Source organism: Perna viridis, chromosome 3, assembly GCF_037379345.1.
Source record: "Perna viridis isolate PV_CMFRI_1.1 ecotype Kerala chromosome 3, ASM3737934v1, whole genome shotgun sequence".
In the NCBI taxonomy this organism is placed as follows: Eukaryota; Metazoa; Mollusca; class Bivalvia; order Mytilida; family Mytilidae; genus Perna; species Perna viridis.
In genome coordinates this window covers 31151332-31167530 of record NC_142447.1, presented here as the reverse complement: position 1 = coordinate 31167530, position 16199 = coordinate 31151332, and the positions used below count along the sequence as shown (strand labels likewise).

The 16199-nt window shown below is 35.2% G+C and overlaps 1 protein-coding gene across 1 annotated transcript; it reads right to left on the bottom strand.

Moving 5' to 3' along the window:
- Positions 1-10487: 10487 nt before the first annotated feature.
- Positions 10488-15704, bottom strand: LOC148621848 (fibrinolytic enzyme, isozyme C-like). Its single transcript, XM_088574017.1, has 6 exons — positions 15642-15704; positions 14747-14933; positions 13688-13784; positions 12282-12459; positions 11153-11295; positions 10488-10714 (listed from the first exon to the last, which is right to left on the bottom strand). Exons 1-6 carry the CDS (start codon positions 15673-15675, stop codon positions 10556-10558), a joined length of 798 nt encoding a protein of 265 aa, XP_088430143.1. The 5' UTR covers positions 15676-15704; the 3' UTR covers positions 10488-10555.
- Between the last annotated feature and the right edge of the window lie 495 nt (positions 15705-16199).

Genomic DNA, 16199 nt, shown 5'->3' with positions numbered 1-16199 from the left:
ATGACTTGAACCTCCACACACCAAGGATTTAGAAAATATGCACTTTTTTATGACAAAACACTAGAAATTTCTGTGTGGACTGCCTCAAAACAGCTTTATTTCAACAAAATGAGACCAAATTTTCAGAAATGACCTAGCTGTATTGTACTACCTTAGTCTGTTCGTTAGTAACTTCTCGGCTGGATTACGGCAATGCTCTATTGTAAGGTGTTAATGCAGGGATTATAACGAAACTTCAGTGAATACAAAATACCGCTGCAAGACTAGTGACAAAAACGAAAAAGCATGAACATATCACACCAGTTCTTGTTGCTCTCCACTGGCTTCCGATCGAGTTTCGTTGTCAGTACAAGATCTTAATGTATATTTTCAAAGCTCTACATGAGAAAGCACCAACATATCTCCAAGAACTTATATCTGTTTATAGACCTCCTGTACGAACCTTGCGTTCTGAAAATAGCAACCTACTACAAGTGCCGAAAGTAAGAACTAAATCCTACGGAGAGAGACGTTTTGATAAATCTGCGGGCACTTTATGGAACAGCTTGCCCTCCAAACTACGAAATGTGAATTCCCTGGACGTTTTTAAAAAAAGATCTCAAGACACCACATCTTTTTAAACTTGCTTTTTAGATAACATACATTTTATTCATTTTTATCTGAATCATTATATTTTTAATTTTTGATTTTGTATGACAGTTTCCATATCATTTTTATTAATGGCTTCTTGATCTTGATTCTTGCTTAAGATTCATTTTCATTGGTCTGTGTAAATATATAATACTAATTTTTTATGCATGCATAATATTATTTTTATCTTTTTTTAAGTTGTGATAATTTATTTTGTACATTTTTGCATTTTTAAATGTGATTTTAATTTATGTAAAGCGCTTAGAGTAATTGTATTATATAATGCGCTATATACATGTTTGTAATAATAATAATAATAATAATATTGACATATAGAGCAACTAAATAAAAAATAAAAATGTGTAGCCATGTATCCCATATTACAGAATTTGCATTGACTTTTTATGAGCAACTAGGCGGGTGTTTCTAGAAAAGCAGAGGACGCTTACCCAACCGGTGCACCTGGTCCATGCTCCCAGGTTTTAGTGGCGTCCGAGTTGTTCATTTGCTTTTGTTACTTTGTATGTATTATTTTAGTTACTTTATGTTCTTTGTTGTATATGTCGGTTTTCCATGTCTGGTCTTTGTCCCTGGATTACATTCTTTTGATTACCGCTATAACCTTGGTTCCCTTGAATACGCTTTTAATTAGGATTTAAACTTTTTTCTATAATTGCAATATATTTACATCTCGCATGCACTCCACTTTTTCATTAATTGTATCTGTGTTATGGGTCTCTTTTGGATAAACCATTTGTAGTACAAGGGTTGTATTTTGACCAGTTTTTATTCGATAGTTCGTACTTTGTTTCCTATACCCTTTTTTGTTTAAATTTAAGCAGACCTTGTATTTTCGTTCAATGTTTGTCTTTATTTTTTTTAAGGAGTTTGGACTTTTTTGGTACTACTTTAGTCTAATACTTTCGAAGTTTCCATGTCACCTACCCTCCAACTTAATTTGATCCGTGTAATGAAGCCCTATTGGGAAACGTTTGTTAAAGCTTGATAAAAAGCTTGTTAAAGTTGGTATGCGTTAAATGCTAACGATTCTAATTTTTAGTTGTCATCGGTTTCTTAGATACCCTTTTGTAAAGAGGGATTATTTGGGTTGTTTTTCTTTAGTAAAGTCTTATTACATAACAAGATTTTCATTTCCTTCTATATATTATTTACAATTCATATTCATTAGTCTATTGTGAATGTTTTTTTTTTTCAAATCAGGATCCTGCTCCATGGTCATTCTCCTACTGTTTGTTCCATAAACTTTTTTATTTCTGATCTTTCTTCCACTTATTTAACAATTTTCACGTCTAAAGTCCATCCAATGTCCTTCAATTCCGCGAACGTTTAGTCATACATTTGTCTTAATCTGAGTCTTCTTGCCTCTGTTGTCCCAGTATCGTTGGCGTCAAAGCTGTTTTTTTTTCTACTGGGTAATCTCAATTTGATCTTCAGGCTTTACGTCCTTTTCTACATCGGTTTACACGTTCTTCTGGTCTTTTGGCTCTGTTTTCATTGTTTATCCTTTATAACACCTGATGAAATATCCTCTCATTATTTTGGGTCCTGATGTCTTAGATCCATATGATTTCTATGCATCTTATTGAAATTTAGCAACTTTTTTTCCGCTTGATTTATTAAAGTTATTTCTTACGCTATCACATCTGCAAAGTGCTCTGCTCTGGTTTCGACAAGTATTTAATATCTTGACGTTGTGCCACTTTATTAAGATCATAATGCATCTGCAAAATCTTTGTTCTGGAATCACCTATATACTGTTCCATCTATAGGCATCACAGCTGTTTTATGGTCGACTTTTTCTTTCCTTCTGCTGGTCTACCTCGGGGTCTTTTTGGAACCTCACTCCAATTCATTCCTTATGTCATTTGTTTACAGTTCGAACATTCTTTCCTCCGTTGCAAGTGAATGGCATCACGACTGGTGACCTCTTTTAAATGAATTCCTCGAATGGGAACTATCTTTTAAATCTGTATTGCCCCGGATGTGTTCATCTCTTTCGTGGGTCGTTCACGAAGTGACCAAACACTTTACGATTTCATAAAGTATTTTGTCATTTTGGAACAATTGTGTGGCCATGATCATGGCCTGTCATACGTCTGTGTGTCTGTCAATGTCTTCTAAGTTGACGAGTTGATGACAATGTTGTATAGCCATGATTCAACCTCATTTTATGTTCTTTTTCAGCACATGTATAGTGTGCTAATGCCCCCTTCAGATCTGGTTGGATAACAGGGCATGGGGGAAGTTTTTTCCAGAGTTTCAAATACACTTTGAAGGCATTTCTAACATTTTACAGTGCCTAAGGTACTCAGTTGAACTCCCACCATTCATCAGTAGATGCTCTTTTTCAGCAATTTTTGTCAAACGTGGTAACAAAGCGTGATACCTTTACTTACTTAAGAAACATTGGTTAATAGGGCATGGTTTGCCAGTGAGCGATTCAAGCTCTTCGAGAGCATCTTGTTATCATTCATGCCGTTGTCCGCTTCCCGGTTCTTTCATTGCGTTGTTATTGTTTGTTCCACAACATCAATCTTAAGTCTAACCCCTAACCGTAATCTGATTCCAAGCGTAGTTTTACCTCCTTTTACAACTATTTTGATATTGATCATTTCCAAACGGAAACCAAAACTCTTACCCAGACCAAAACCTAACCCTAAACCTAACTATAGATCTAGTTTTAACCAAGTTGAACCCTCAACCCTACCAGGATACTTCTTCTGTGTATAAGTCTAGTCTTATCCATTACTTTTAACCATAACCATGCATCTGAGTTCTGCCTCATCCTTACTATGATTCGTCTTTTAACAACAGTCATTATCATAATGATATCTACGCGCTTAAAAGAACGCTAACATTATCTAAATAACACCAATCCTACCTTATCTCTGTGATTGAAGCTATCCCTATCTTTAACGTTTTACAATTTCCCTGTACCTATTTTATTTCTCTAACTCTATAAGAAACAAGCGGATTCCAGAACAAAGATTGTGCAGATGTATTATGACCGTAATGATGTGGTACTACGTCAAGATATTAAATACTAGTCGAAACCAGAGAGGAGCATCGTGCAGATGTGATTGCGTAAGAAATAACGACTCAATGAATTAAGCGGAAGAAAGTTACTAAATTTTAATTAGATGCACTGAAATCATATGTATCTAAGACCTCAGGACCCAATATAATGAGAGGCTATTTCATCAGGTGCTATATAAGATAGACAATGAAAACAAAGCCATAAGACCAGAACGTGTAAACCGAGGTACAAAAAGGAAGTGAAGGTCAAATTGAGATCACTCAGTAGAAAAAAACATCTTTGACGCCAACAGAAGCAAGAAGACTCAGATTGAAACCAAATTTATATCTATTTGTTTGTTTGTTTGTTGGGGTTTAACGTCCGAGCAGCAATATTTCAGCTATATTCAGACGATGAACATGAAATTGATGATAAAATGAACATGAAATGTTGATGAAATGAAAAAGGGATGGGACACAAGGACAATGGGGTCGATAAATTTTGATTGCCACTTGAAATAGGGAGATATGGGTAGGGTCGGACAATTTAGCTTCCTGTGGCGGAGCCCTATGGTTCCTACTCCGGGAGAATACCACAGTAGGGTTTTTTAACGTGCGAGGAACGTGGCATCTTTCCCAACACGGTGCACCACTATGGTTTTCGGTCAGGTTTTCCGTATTATAGCCTGACAACCCCAGCATGTAACACGCCAGGGGTACCCCATTCCACCACCTCGGGCACACATCCCAGTTGCTCTGTGGGCAAAGCGCCCTAGCCCCCGGCTTGGGTTCTGAGCACTATTTAGTCGCGTTTTACGACAAGCTTAGCGGTGATGCAGGCCTATTCTTTTAACACCCGGACCTGCACGAGGCAAATTTATGTCTAAACCTTCGCGGAATCTTAAGGACATCGGATGGACTTTAGACGTGAAACATGTCAAAAATTGGAAGATTGACCAGAAATAAAGAGCGGTTTATGGAATAGACAGTGACAGTGGGAATATGACCATAGAGCAGGATCCGGATTTGAAAAACCAATATTCACGACGAATGGAACAATGAATATAAATTGTAATAAAATATGGAAGAAAATGAAATTCTTGTTGTGTAATAAAACTATACTTAAGAAAAAGACAACCCAAATAACCCTTCCTTAAACTTGGTAGTACAAAAAAAGTCCAGACTCTATAAAAATAAAAGACAAATATTTACCGATCATACAACGTCGGTTTAAATTTAAACAAAAAAGTGGGTAAGAAACATAGTACGAATGAAATTTGGAATAAAAACTTGTCAAAATGCAACACTTGTACCAAAATTACATTTCAGTAGACAAAGGTCTTACAATTTCTCAATCTTTGTCTTTTTATATAAAGTTTTCACTAATTGTTATCAGCAACAGACTGTGGGTGGTTTGACAAATGCGCACATTTTAAGTACACTGTGCTTTTACTTCTAAAACACAGACTTTTCAAAAGCACTAGAATGTGTCCTTACCTAACACTTACCCTGTCAGCACTAATCTCTTTCATGGTAATTTATTTTAAATCTGTGTCTCATTTGAGGGAAATACATCGCCGAGAGATTAATGGATGGATTACACTTGCTATTCAGTACAGTCGCCATTTCCCTAGGTAATGACACAAATTACTCTCCAAACAGACTTTAAAACATATTTAGACACAAAGTCTTAGCATGATTCAACTGGTGAATACGGAGTAGTTCGTTAGCTCTGAACAAATAATAACGAATTAACAGCGACCGGAACGAAAGGCTTCCTTTTAGTATAAATCACATGCTGTGAGTATACCAATGAAAGATAAAATTGGCAGATTCTAAACTTAACTTAATGGTCTATCCAAATGTATCTCGTCATTTTCAATAACAGAACTTTCTGAGAAATTGAAATTTATCAAACTGTACTGTATTAATTTTAATAACTCTATCGTTGTCAATATACACATTAAAAATACATATGTTGTATACCCTCTATATGTTAAATATTATACACAGGGTATATTTTGCTACTCTTTACAATAATTATCATTCAGATACGAGTGTATAAACGGGTGTTTAAACATTCGTACTAATTAAAACATCACTTTACCATTAACTTGTTCATAAATATACATCAAACATAATAGTTATAACGGAAAATGTTAGAAAATGTTTGTAAACTTTCCGAAACACCTGATTTTTATCTTGAATTGCTTAATTATTTTTCTTATTTTATTTTTGTTATATCATGAACTGTAAGATTACTTTTTTTATACTTTTTTATACATTGTAATTGTGACTAAACATATGACACTAGATACTATAGCCGTAAAGAATCAGACAATAATCCACGAGACTAAAGGAAATTTCGGATTATTTTATATAAATGTGGAAGTCAGACAATAATAACCTCTATAACAAACTCCTCAGATAAATTGACCGTTAATAAAGCATCCTACATAAAAGGAAAATACATAGTTTTAAAAGATTAAAGAAAAGTTGTCATTTAATTGAATAGTCATTTGATAAATCTCGTTCTCGATTCATTCCTTGTGATTACAATGCAATGTTTAGTTATTTAAAATTAAGAAAAGTAAGTTTAGATAAATACATTAATTGGTGATATCAAAGCTTTGAATTTTGTAATTGACAAAATTAATATTCGGTTTGGTTATGCTCTATGAAGGTTTTCTTTTATATTCCAATGGTTATTATTTGTGCTCCTATTATAGCCGATTCATTTCTATACTTCTAGAAAATACAGTTCATGGTAAAATTCTGAAAGATCCTTCTTAACATGATCTGTTGCATGAATTTGATAATACGTTAAGATATCTTGGTGACATTTTTGCCGTAAATAACTCCGAAAACTATGTTTAAAACATCTACCCTTAGGGTGGCTAAGTAATGCTTAAGGTGACCAAGTCTTATACAATAATGCACAAGACTAAAGGAAATTTCAAATGATTTATCAGAAAACTCAATGATCACGGCACTTAATAGTCAGCATAATGGCGGAGTGCGGAAATATGAAGATAGATAGAAATGTACCCGAACGCCTTTTATTGATTCCGATATAATAGTAGAAAAGGGTTACCTTCATTCGAACATGGATGACAAGAGAAATTACTTTGATTTTCCTATTATTCCATTCCTAGATGGAGATATTCCTGAAGCATCCTCCTACGATTTTTACATTTCACAACTGGTCCGTTTTGCTAATATTTGTAATTAAGTATCGGATTTTAATGTACAAAAAGCTTCCTCACAGGAAAGTATTTGCACCAGAAGTATCGATATCACAAACTTTTTTTTCACCGTTACAAAACTTTGATGCAAAAATATAAGCGCCCTTGCAGGGATTTCTTTTAAAAATGGCATTGTTCACCCAGTTTTTAGGGAAATATTTTCTACAAAGCATATTCCTTCAAACAAAATCCAAAATGGGTTTATCGACTATCCTTACGTGAAGAATACGATTTTCAGTTTTTCGTCTTTTCCTTGAACTTGTTTTCGCAAACAGGGATTTTCAACCACTAATTGCATCCCCAAATAGTCATTTTTTAGCATTGTACTACCTCGAATTCTTACGTTGCTACTCCAAATAAAGTTCAATGGAATTGTTATTACCGATTATTTCTCATGCTCGTAGGTTTAGTGATTTTGTCTTTATGGTGTGTGTTGAGTTATTTTTTGTATAGAATTGGATGAATTACGGAGAAAGTTAATGGTGTGTTCGTTGTTTCAGTTATTTTTTTTTACCTTTACATTAAAGTTTTAGTTCAGACCCATCGCAGATTTCATGCGTATGTTCATGGTCAGGAGATGTTTGCCATTAATGTGTCTTTGTGTCGTTATATTACTTTTTAATTTAATTTTGAAGAATCGGCATCGTCCTTTACCTGTGAATGTTATCACTTTTGTTGTCAGGCCAATCAGAGCTTACTTAATGATGAGTTTACTCTTGTTGAAGACCTGTTGATGATCTTAATTTTTTTTAAATTTTGAATTTAAGTTATACGCTGGTGTATAAGTTTCATCATATCGGTTTTTGTTTCATATCAAAACTTAAATATCATGCATACTTTCTTTACAAAATGATTTTTTATTTCCTGGCACTTTCCCAGTAGTTGTTGATAAACAAACAATCATTAACAGAATCCTGACAATGGACCCTTGTTAATAAAATTAACACAACCTTGACAATGAACTATTGATAAACCATCGTTATCACAACTCTAACAATGGACCATTGATAAACTAACGTTACCACAACTCTGACAATGGGCCATTGATAAACCATCGTTACCACAACTCTGAAATTGACCATTGATAAACCTACGTTACCACAACCATGACAATTGACCATTGATAAAGTAACGTTATCACAATCATTACCCATTGATAAACTAACGTTACCACAATCATTGACCATTGATAAACCATCGTTACCACAGGGTGCAATATACAGTTACATTAAGGCGCCCTGTTTCGCACACCAAGTAACCCCGTCAAATTTTGTGAAACTTAAAATTAAAAGTTGAAATTTTATGGAAATATTAATTAATTGTAGTCAGCAATTATACATAGACAGATGTAATATATGTAATGATAAACAGGTGTAATTTAAATGAAAAATGGTATCCAGAACGTTTCAGTCCCCTTTCGTATTAGGTTCTCTCCTCAGCATCAGATGGCTGATTTTCAAAATACCTTATTTTGCACGAAGTATTGGTACTAAAATTGCGAGAGAATGAATCGAAAAGTGTTTTATTATTTTAAACCCTTTTCCACCTACTCCAAGCATGCATTCATCCTGTGGTAGTGTCTAAGTGCCTAATATTTTATAAAACATAGTATTTTGCTGTTAGATTTGGATTGATTGATTGATTGTTTGGGTTTAACGCCCGAGTAGCAATATTTCAGCTATATTCAGGCGGTGAACACGAAAGGGATGATAAAATGAACATGAAATTTTGATGATGAAATGAAAAAAGGGATGGGACACAAGGATAATAGGGTCGAAACATTTTGATTGCCACAAGAAAAAGGGAAGGATGGGTAGGGTCGGGCAATTCAGCCTCTTATGGTGGAGCGCAAAGGTTCCTACTCCTATCGAATACCACAGCATGATTCTTTAACGTGCAAGCAACGTGGCATCTTTCCCAACACGGTGCACCATTATGGTTTGCGGCCCCGTGCAGGTCCGGGTGTTAAAAGAATAGGCCTGCAGCACCGCTAAGCTTGTCGTAAAAGGCGACTAAATAGTGCTCTGAACCCTAGCCGGGGGCTAGGGCGCTCTGCCCACAGAGCAACTGGGATGTGTGCCCCAGATGGTGGAATAGGGTACCCCTGGCGTGTTACATGCTGGGGTTGTCAGGCTATAATACGGAAAACCTGACCGAAAACCATAGTGGTGCACCGTGTTAGGAAAGATGCCACGTTCCTCGCACGTTAAAGAACCTTACTGTGGTATTCTCCCGGAGTAGAAACATAGGGTTCCGCCACAGGAGGCTAAATTGCCCGACCCTACACATCTCTCCCTATTTCCAGTGGCGATCAAAATTTATCGACCCAATTGTCCTTGTGTCCCATCCCTTTTTCATGTCATCATCATTTCATGTTCATTTTATCATCAATTTCATGTTCATCGTCTGAATATAGCTGAAATATTGCTGCTCGGGCGTTAAACCCCAACAAACAAACAAAAGCTATGGTTTGCGGTCAAGTTTTCCGTATTATAGCTTGACAACCCCAGCATGTAATACGCCAGGAGTACCCCATTCCACCACCAGGGGCACACATCCCAGTTGCTCTGTGGGCAGAGCGTCTAGCCCCCGGTTTCTGAGCACTATTTAGTCGCCTTTTACGACAGGCTTAGTGCTGCTGCAGGCCTATCCTTATGACGCCCGAACCTGCACTGGGCGTCAGTTTTTGAAAGGCACCCATGATTTTTAATAAAACTCAGTAATATTTTTTTCAGTATGTGACCATGGCTACTGGATTTTGTAACAATACTCGCTAAATTACTTATAAATAACTTGAACCTCCACACACCAAGATTTAAAAAAATATGAACTCTTTTATTACAAAATACTTGAAATGTCTGTGTGGACTGCCTCAAAACAGCTTTATTTCAACAAAATGAAACCAAATTTTCAGAAATGGCCTAACTGTATTGTACTACCACAACCCTGACAATGGGCCATTGATAAACCAACGTTATCATAACCCTGACCTTGGACAATTGATAAATCAACGTTACCACAACCGTTGACCATTGATTAACTGACGTTACCACAGTCATTGACCATTGATAAACTAACGTTACCACAACCCTGACGATGGACAATTGATGAAACAACGTACCATGACCCTGACAATGAACAATTGATAAACCAACGTACATGACCCTGACAATGGACAATTGATGAACTAACATACCATAACCCTGACAATGGACAACTGATAAACCAACGTAACTGCAACCTTGACAATGAACCATTGACAATGTCTTGTTCGTTAGCTTACTTTGTTTTTAAATGCTGAGACTGGTAATAACCCGTGAAAGCTTTTGGTCAAATTTAAGCTCTGCAAGCGTTACTAATATCACTAATTAGTTTCCTCATATACGTCTTAAAACGAACATAAAGTGCCAAAATGTGCTATATAGATATAAAGAGTTGTCACTTTCACCAGACTTTAACTCAAACTAACTCGCTTACTTACTTTCTAATAGGCAAACTTTTATCCGACTATAAGTATAAGGAAATATAAATATGACTAATCTGAATTGACGGAAGTTTAAAAAAAAAACAAACATATTAACTACATAGTTTTTATATCACCGGTAAGTATTATCATTCGTTTGTAGACGGTCTCAATGAAAGACTTATTGTTGATTGGCAATCCAGGACACATAGTTGGTAATTCTGACATAGACTGAGGGTGAATTAGTCGGACAACCTGACAAACCCCAGGAGGTTATACCAGCCAATCGCCAATCTCCACTTCCGTTTACATCACAAACAAGGGGCCCTCCAGAGTCACCCTAAATTGAACAAGAAAAAAAAAGTAAAATGTCTGTACAAATCGTAGAAATTTCAAGTATTTACGGTGCAATCAAACATTATTAGTTGGACGTTCAAACCTAGGTCTACCGTGTCTGTTCCTGTTCGAAGATGCTCTTTTGTAGTTTCAGAAGTTTTGTTAACCAGATCAGAAACATTGATTTTTTTTTAATTTGATATTTTAAAATGATAGTCAAAATCTATATTCAAGCATTTAAGATTAATCAAAACGGCGACAAAAAATTACAGCCGTCGGACACCAAAGTAATGACTGACCTTTTTGTCCAATCGAGCGTATACATCTCACATTTTCTGTTCTAAACTGCATATTTGTATTTTAAATAACTTTTTTTTATTTTGTGAATCCATCTATATATGTATGTGTATTCATTTTTTTTAAATGACTTCTAGGAACTTACATTACAAGCAGAGTTATGTCCAGAATGTATACAAATGTGATCAGTTGCACTAATGTAAAGAAGCCCTACAAGTCCCAAATTATTTTTGCATGTATTAGTGGTAATAACAGATGTCTGTGCCTTTTGTAGAATATCAGGAATTGCTAAAACAAATGTCACAGATTCAATGATGATTGTTCAGATAATCAAATAAGAAGACATACTTATCTTTAAGAAGTAGTGCTGCTTTATGCTGCTTTATCTATCAAAGCATTAGATAAAATCAATTAAATTCTCATAGACACTTCGAAGACTTCAATCGAGTCAAATACTCAACAACAAATCATATGAGATGTTCCGAATAGGAATATTTTGAAAGAATAAATAGTTTCGTCCATTGTGAAAATTTTCACCGCATATAAAAGAGCAAAGGAAAACTCTTAGGTGAAAATTAATGCTTTTCAAAATATCCATATTAAGTACTGGCGCATCGGATATTCCAATTGGCAATGCAGTATAAAGAAATTTCTAGAGTTACGTGTAGCTTTGGTACGTACCACTGGTGACTGATGGGTCATGTCATCTTACCTTTATATGCTTACACCGATATTTTCACAGAAAAGTTGCATACGTCCTTATTATGGTACATCACAATCTTTCGTCCACCCCCACCTATGAACTCGAAACACTGATCACCTTTTTGTCATCTTTGCTCTCAGGAATGAAGACCTTTTTTTAATTTTAAAAGTTACCAAAACCAAATTTCTGAAACTAATTCTTTTTGTCCCGTTTCTTGTAGTATAATTAATGCATTACTCCTCTAGATATGAACCTGCATGCGAGGAACGGATATGATTTGCTAAATCCAAGTTTTGATGGACACCATTTGGGAGTGGGTGACACTGGTCGGTTTTTGTGGTTTTTGTGTTTGCAAAAATAAAAACACACATTTAAATTTCTGATTATTTCGTAAAAATATAATTACCTAAAAAATGGAAAACTGTGTAAACATATCGAATATTCCGAAAAAATAGAAGAGCAGACGCGATTGTTGTCAAATAGTCATCTGATTCGGCTATATCAGATTTTAATGTTTTTACGGAAAAAACCCTTGAAAGTCAGTTTTTTAGGTGTTGTATGTTGTACTTACTGCTTCCCCCTCCTTCTGTGAGTCCCCATCCAGAGATGTAGCAGTTTTTATCTAGAAAAGTCTGAGAAGCGGAAGGCAGGGTCGCTGGAATTACAACACTGTTGATGAACAGTGGTGTGCTTAAGATTAACACGGCAAGATCATTGTTGTATCCCCCGCTATTAGTGTAAGATTCATGCTGAAAAAAATATGATAATTAAGGGTAAAATCTTGAGTTTATCTTGAGACTAAACTTTTATTCTGCAAAAGACTGAATTATGATTAAATAGAATTATGAAACAAATTAATTGCAAGTGCACGGAAAAATAATGCAATATTATATATCCATGCAAGGATACCGAGTTAAGGTCATCTTTAAGACTAAAACATTATAAAATGACAGTATCTAAAATCCTGTAAGATTTAAGTAGACGGTGACTAGAAATTAGTACTTTTTCTTCGACCTTTTGTTCACCCTCATCAAATATTATTAGATTTTTACTCCACATAGCGTCGCTATTTATATGACGTCGAATAGATCTTTCACGGAACCTGACGATAATAATTTGAAACTGATTGATTTCAATATCTTTAGATGAATACCAAAACACCAGTCATGTTATCATTGCAAAGTACATGTGTTTCAAGGAGTAAGCACCCATTAGCACCATTATAACCAAATAAATAGGAAGAATAGTTATATACAAGAAGTATTCAAAACCAAAACTATCGAAAAAGGAGGCCAACTCCATCACCAAGAGGTTCTACCATGTGCAATACAAGGAATGAAGCATCAGTGCTCTAGGTGTGTTAATGAGGAGGCTTCACTCGCACAGTATTTCGTTTGGGCCTTTTTAATTAGGTTTTGTCAAACCTTGCGTTTTAAGGGACCAATTAGACTTCTCCGTCTAATGCTAGCCATTCTATACAACGTCTCAGAATGTGACGACTCTATTCACTACACTGCTCCATCGGATCAAATTGATACAGGGAAGATATGTAAACGTATAGAAAGGTCTGAAAAATTCCCAACGATGTTAGAACTGTCAAGTTTGCGATGCAAATTTTTGGTCGTTCCCTCCGAGGGACTCGAACTCGTACCGCTGTGACATCATGGCAACACCACCTGCACAAAGTCCAGCACCCTAGACCACTCGGCCAGCTAGGCCATATATAGAGTTCGAGTCCCGCGGAGGGAACGACCAAAATTTGCATTGCAAATTTGACAGTTCTAACATCGTTGGGAATATATATATATGGCTGTCTTATGGAACTGGTTTATGTTGCAAAGAAACTCAACAAATATAATATGTCAGAAAAGTTTTTGAATATGATAAATAAGTAAGTATACATTTTCGATATCAAAATACAATACGGGACGAGGATAAATTATACATGTTTTATGGCGTCACGTTATGTTTAGGTACCTGTCTTATGGCACTTAATCCCAGAATCTGTTCATTTCCGCTGATGTCTGACAGATCATGATCTCCGGCGACAATCTGGTATTTTGATAGTGTCTTGCTACAGGAAAAAATAATCGCGATTTATTACATTATCATTGCCATGATAAGATGTAGAAGAGGTGTACATACATGTTCAATTTTATTAATTAAGAATTACAGATCAACACTGTACCCAACGTTTGTTTAAAACGATAGAGTTTTGGATGTGGAAATGAAGCCGGTGTTCTTTCGCTTAACCCTGATACACACACCTAAAAGTCATAACCTTCAAAATCTGTTAGAAGTTAGATGTATATGATGAATATTTCAGTTTGTCTGTAGTATCAAATTAGAAATAAATGCTGCGTGAATGGTGACGACGGTGGCTATAATTAGATTAAGCACCACACTGATGAGTGACTATGTAACAATGAATAATTTAATTTGATTTGTAACAAACGTTTTGATTGGTTCGTTCTCTTTGAACGATATTTTTCCGACACATTCGGTATGGTTTCGCCTTTTACCCTTTGACCTTAAAGATGCTCTTCCATAGGAACGCAAGTCATTTGATCGCAATTCAGTTCTTACTGCGTCGGCTATCAATTTTTAAAGATAGTACTTGTTTAAACTGCACCTGGTCCATGCTCCCAGTTTATAGTGGAGTCCGAGTTGCTCATTTGCTTTTGTTATTTTGTATATATAACTTTATGTTCCTTGTTGTGTATGTCTGTTTTCCATGTCTGGTCTTCGTCCCTGGATTGCGTTCTTTTGATTACCGCTATAACCTTGGTTCCCTTGATTACTCTTTTAAATCTTTCCGTGCCGTGTTACGTTGACTTTAAAATTTAACAAAATAAGCTTCTTATGTAATAATATGGAAATCGACATCCTAATTGTAATTTGAATAACGAAATGTACAGACGTAGATTGTCAATTTGAAACAAATTTGAATTATAACCAAAATGTCATATCGTTTTTGAAAAAAAAAATGTTTCTCGAAAACACCACATTATCATAAGTTTAGATTAGATTTCTTACTCTGCAACGCAGTGAGCAGCTGTCAGAATCCTGTTAATGTCCAACACTACAGCGCCACAGATATGGCGGAAACTTATGCCATCACTCGAAAACTGGAGCGACACCTGCCATGGAAACTCGTTCGGTTTGGAATTTATCCCACCAACAATTCTCAAATCAAATGTAGTCCTTGAATCTGCAAATATTGCTGAAAAAACATTGATAAATAATATTTATTAAATATCATATTGATCATTATTATAAATGATACATGTCATAAAGTACTTGATATCAAGCACAGCAATCGAATATTTCTGACCGAGTTTTTGCTTAAAATCGAATAACCTAAGTTTCCAGAAGGAAGTAAAAGAATACCAAGCGTAGGCTACAAAACTTATATTTTTGTGTGTGTGTGTAGCTTGTCTTCATGAACTAATATTAAGTTGATGTATTTATGTAATTTGATATGTTATTGTTGCTGCATTATTTGATTGAACACTGTAAATCTTCGTAATGAAGGAAATAAAGTTAATATATTTAAGCCGAGACGTTAAGTTCATCGTATTTGTGGAATGGTGTCGATTCCCATTTAAAAGGTTAAGGAACGAGAAAGAAGTCAGCCCGATCTTTTTTTATCGCACACTTTTGTAATTCATATATAATACTATCTTGTCATTGACAATATGATTGTGCTCGTGTAAACGGAATATTACGGACGTGATTAATTACTAAAGATAAACTAATACTAAATTTTACTTTGGTAATTTCCCGTTTTCAACGATATCTCATATCATTGTTGCAATAAAAAAATTTCCTTCTTCAAATATACCTACAAGACTGAAATATTATTTGGAGTAAAAGTTATTTTAAGCCTATTTTAACACTAGAAAGTGTCCGGTACAACTTAACCACTTACCAGGTAAAATAAGTAGAAAATACAAGACTTTCATCTTGAATGGAAGCAGTTTTCAACTCTTGGTCGACTGAGAAACAATATTATTTATATATGAAAAATATCACTCGAACGTGATGCCGTTTTTTTTTATCAAGTAGCCATATTTTTTAAAAGATATGATACTTCATTTTTAATAGCTTCAATCAGTTTGTCATGTTCCCATGACTTTTAATATTATGTAATCAAAATTGTCACTTCGACCCAACTTGTCAGAACGTGTCAACTTTCCCCAACGCCCAAAAAGCGCTATCTGAAAAGAAAAAAAAACATTAATTGCCTGAACAGATCTGCTCCTGAAGAGTTGGAAAAAATGAAAAGTTTATTGCAACACAGTCTCGTAGATTTACGCAACGTAATATTTTTTACAGCCTGAGTTTGCTTAGTCACGGTATATAAAAGTAATATGAAATTACTCTCTCCTGTGTTAATACTGCTTAAAGTTAAATTTTGTAGGTGTTTAACCATGCCTTTGTAATGACTGCTTGGTTAGCCCCGTACCAGTTTTCTTCTATTTAGTGG

Bases quoted from the DNA above. Each gene is read 5' to 3' on its own strand.
- LOC148621848 (XM_088574017.1), bottom strand. From the start codon at position 15,675: ATGAAAGTCTTGTATTTTCTACTTATTTTACCTG. The intron at 13,785-14,746 runs GTAAGAAATCTA...TTTTTCCTGTAG, and splicing joins GCTGCTCACTGCGTTGCAGA to CAAGACACTATCAAAATACC. The intron at 11,296-12,281 runs GTAAGTACAACA...CATTTGTTTTAG, and splicing joins CACAGAAGGAGGGGGAAGCA to CAATTCCTGATATTCTACAA.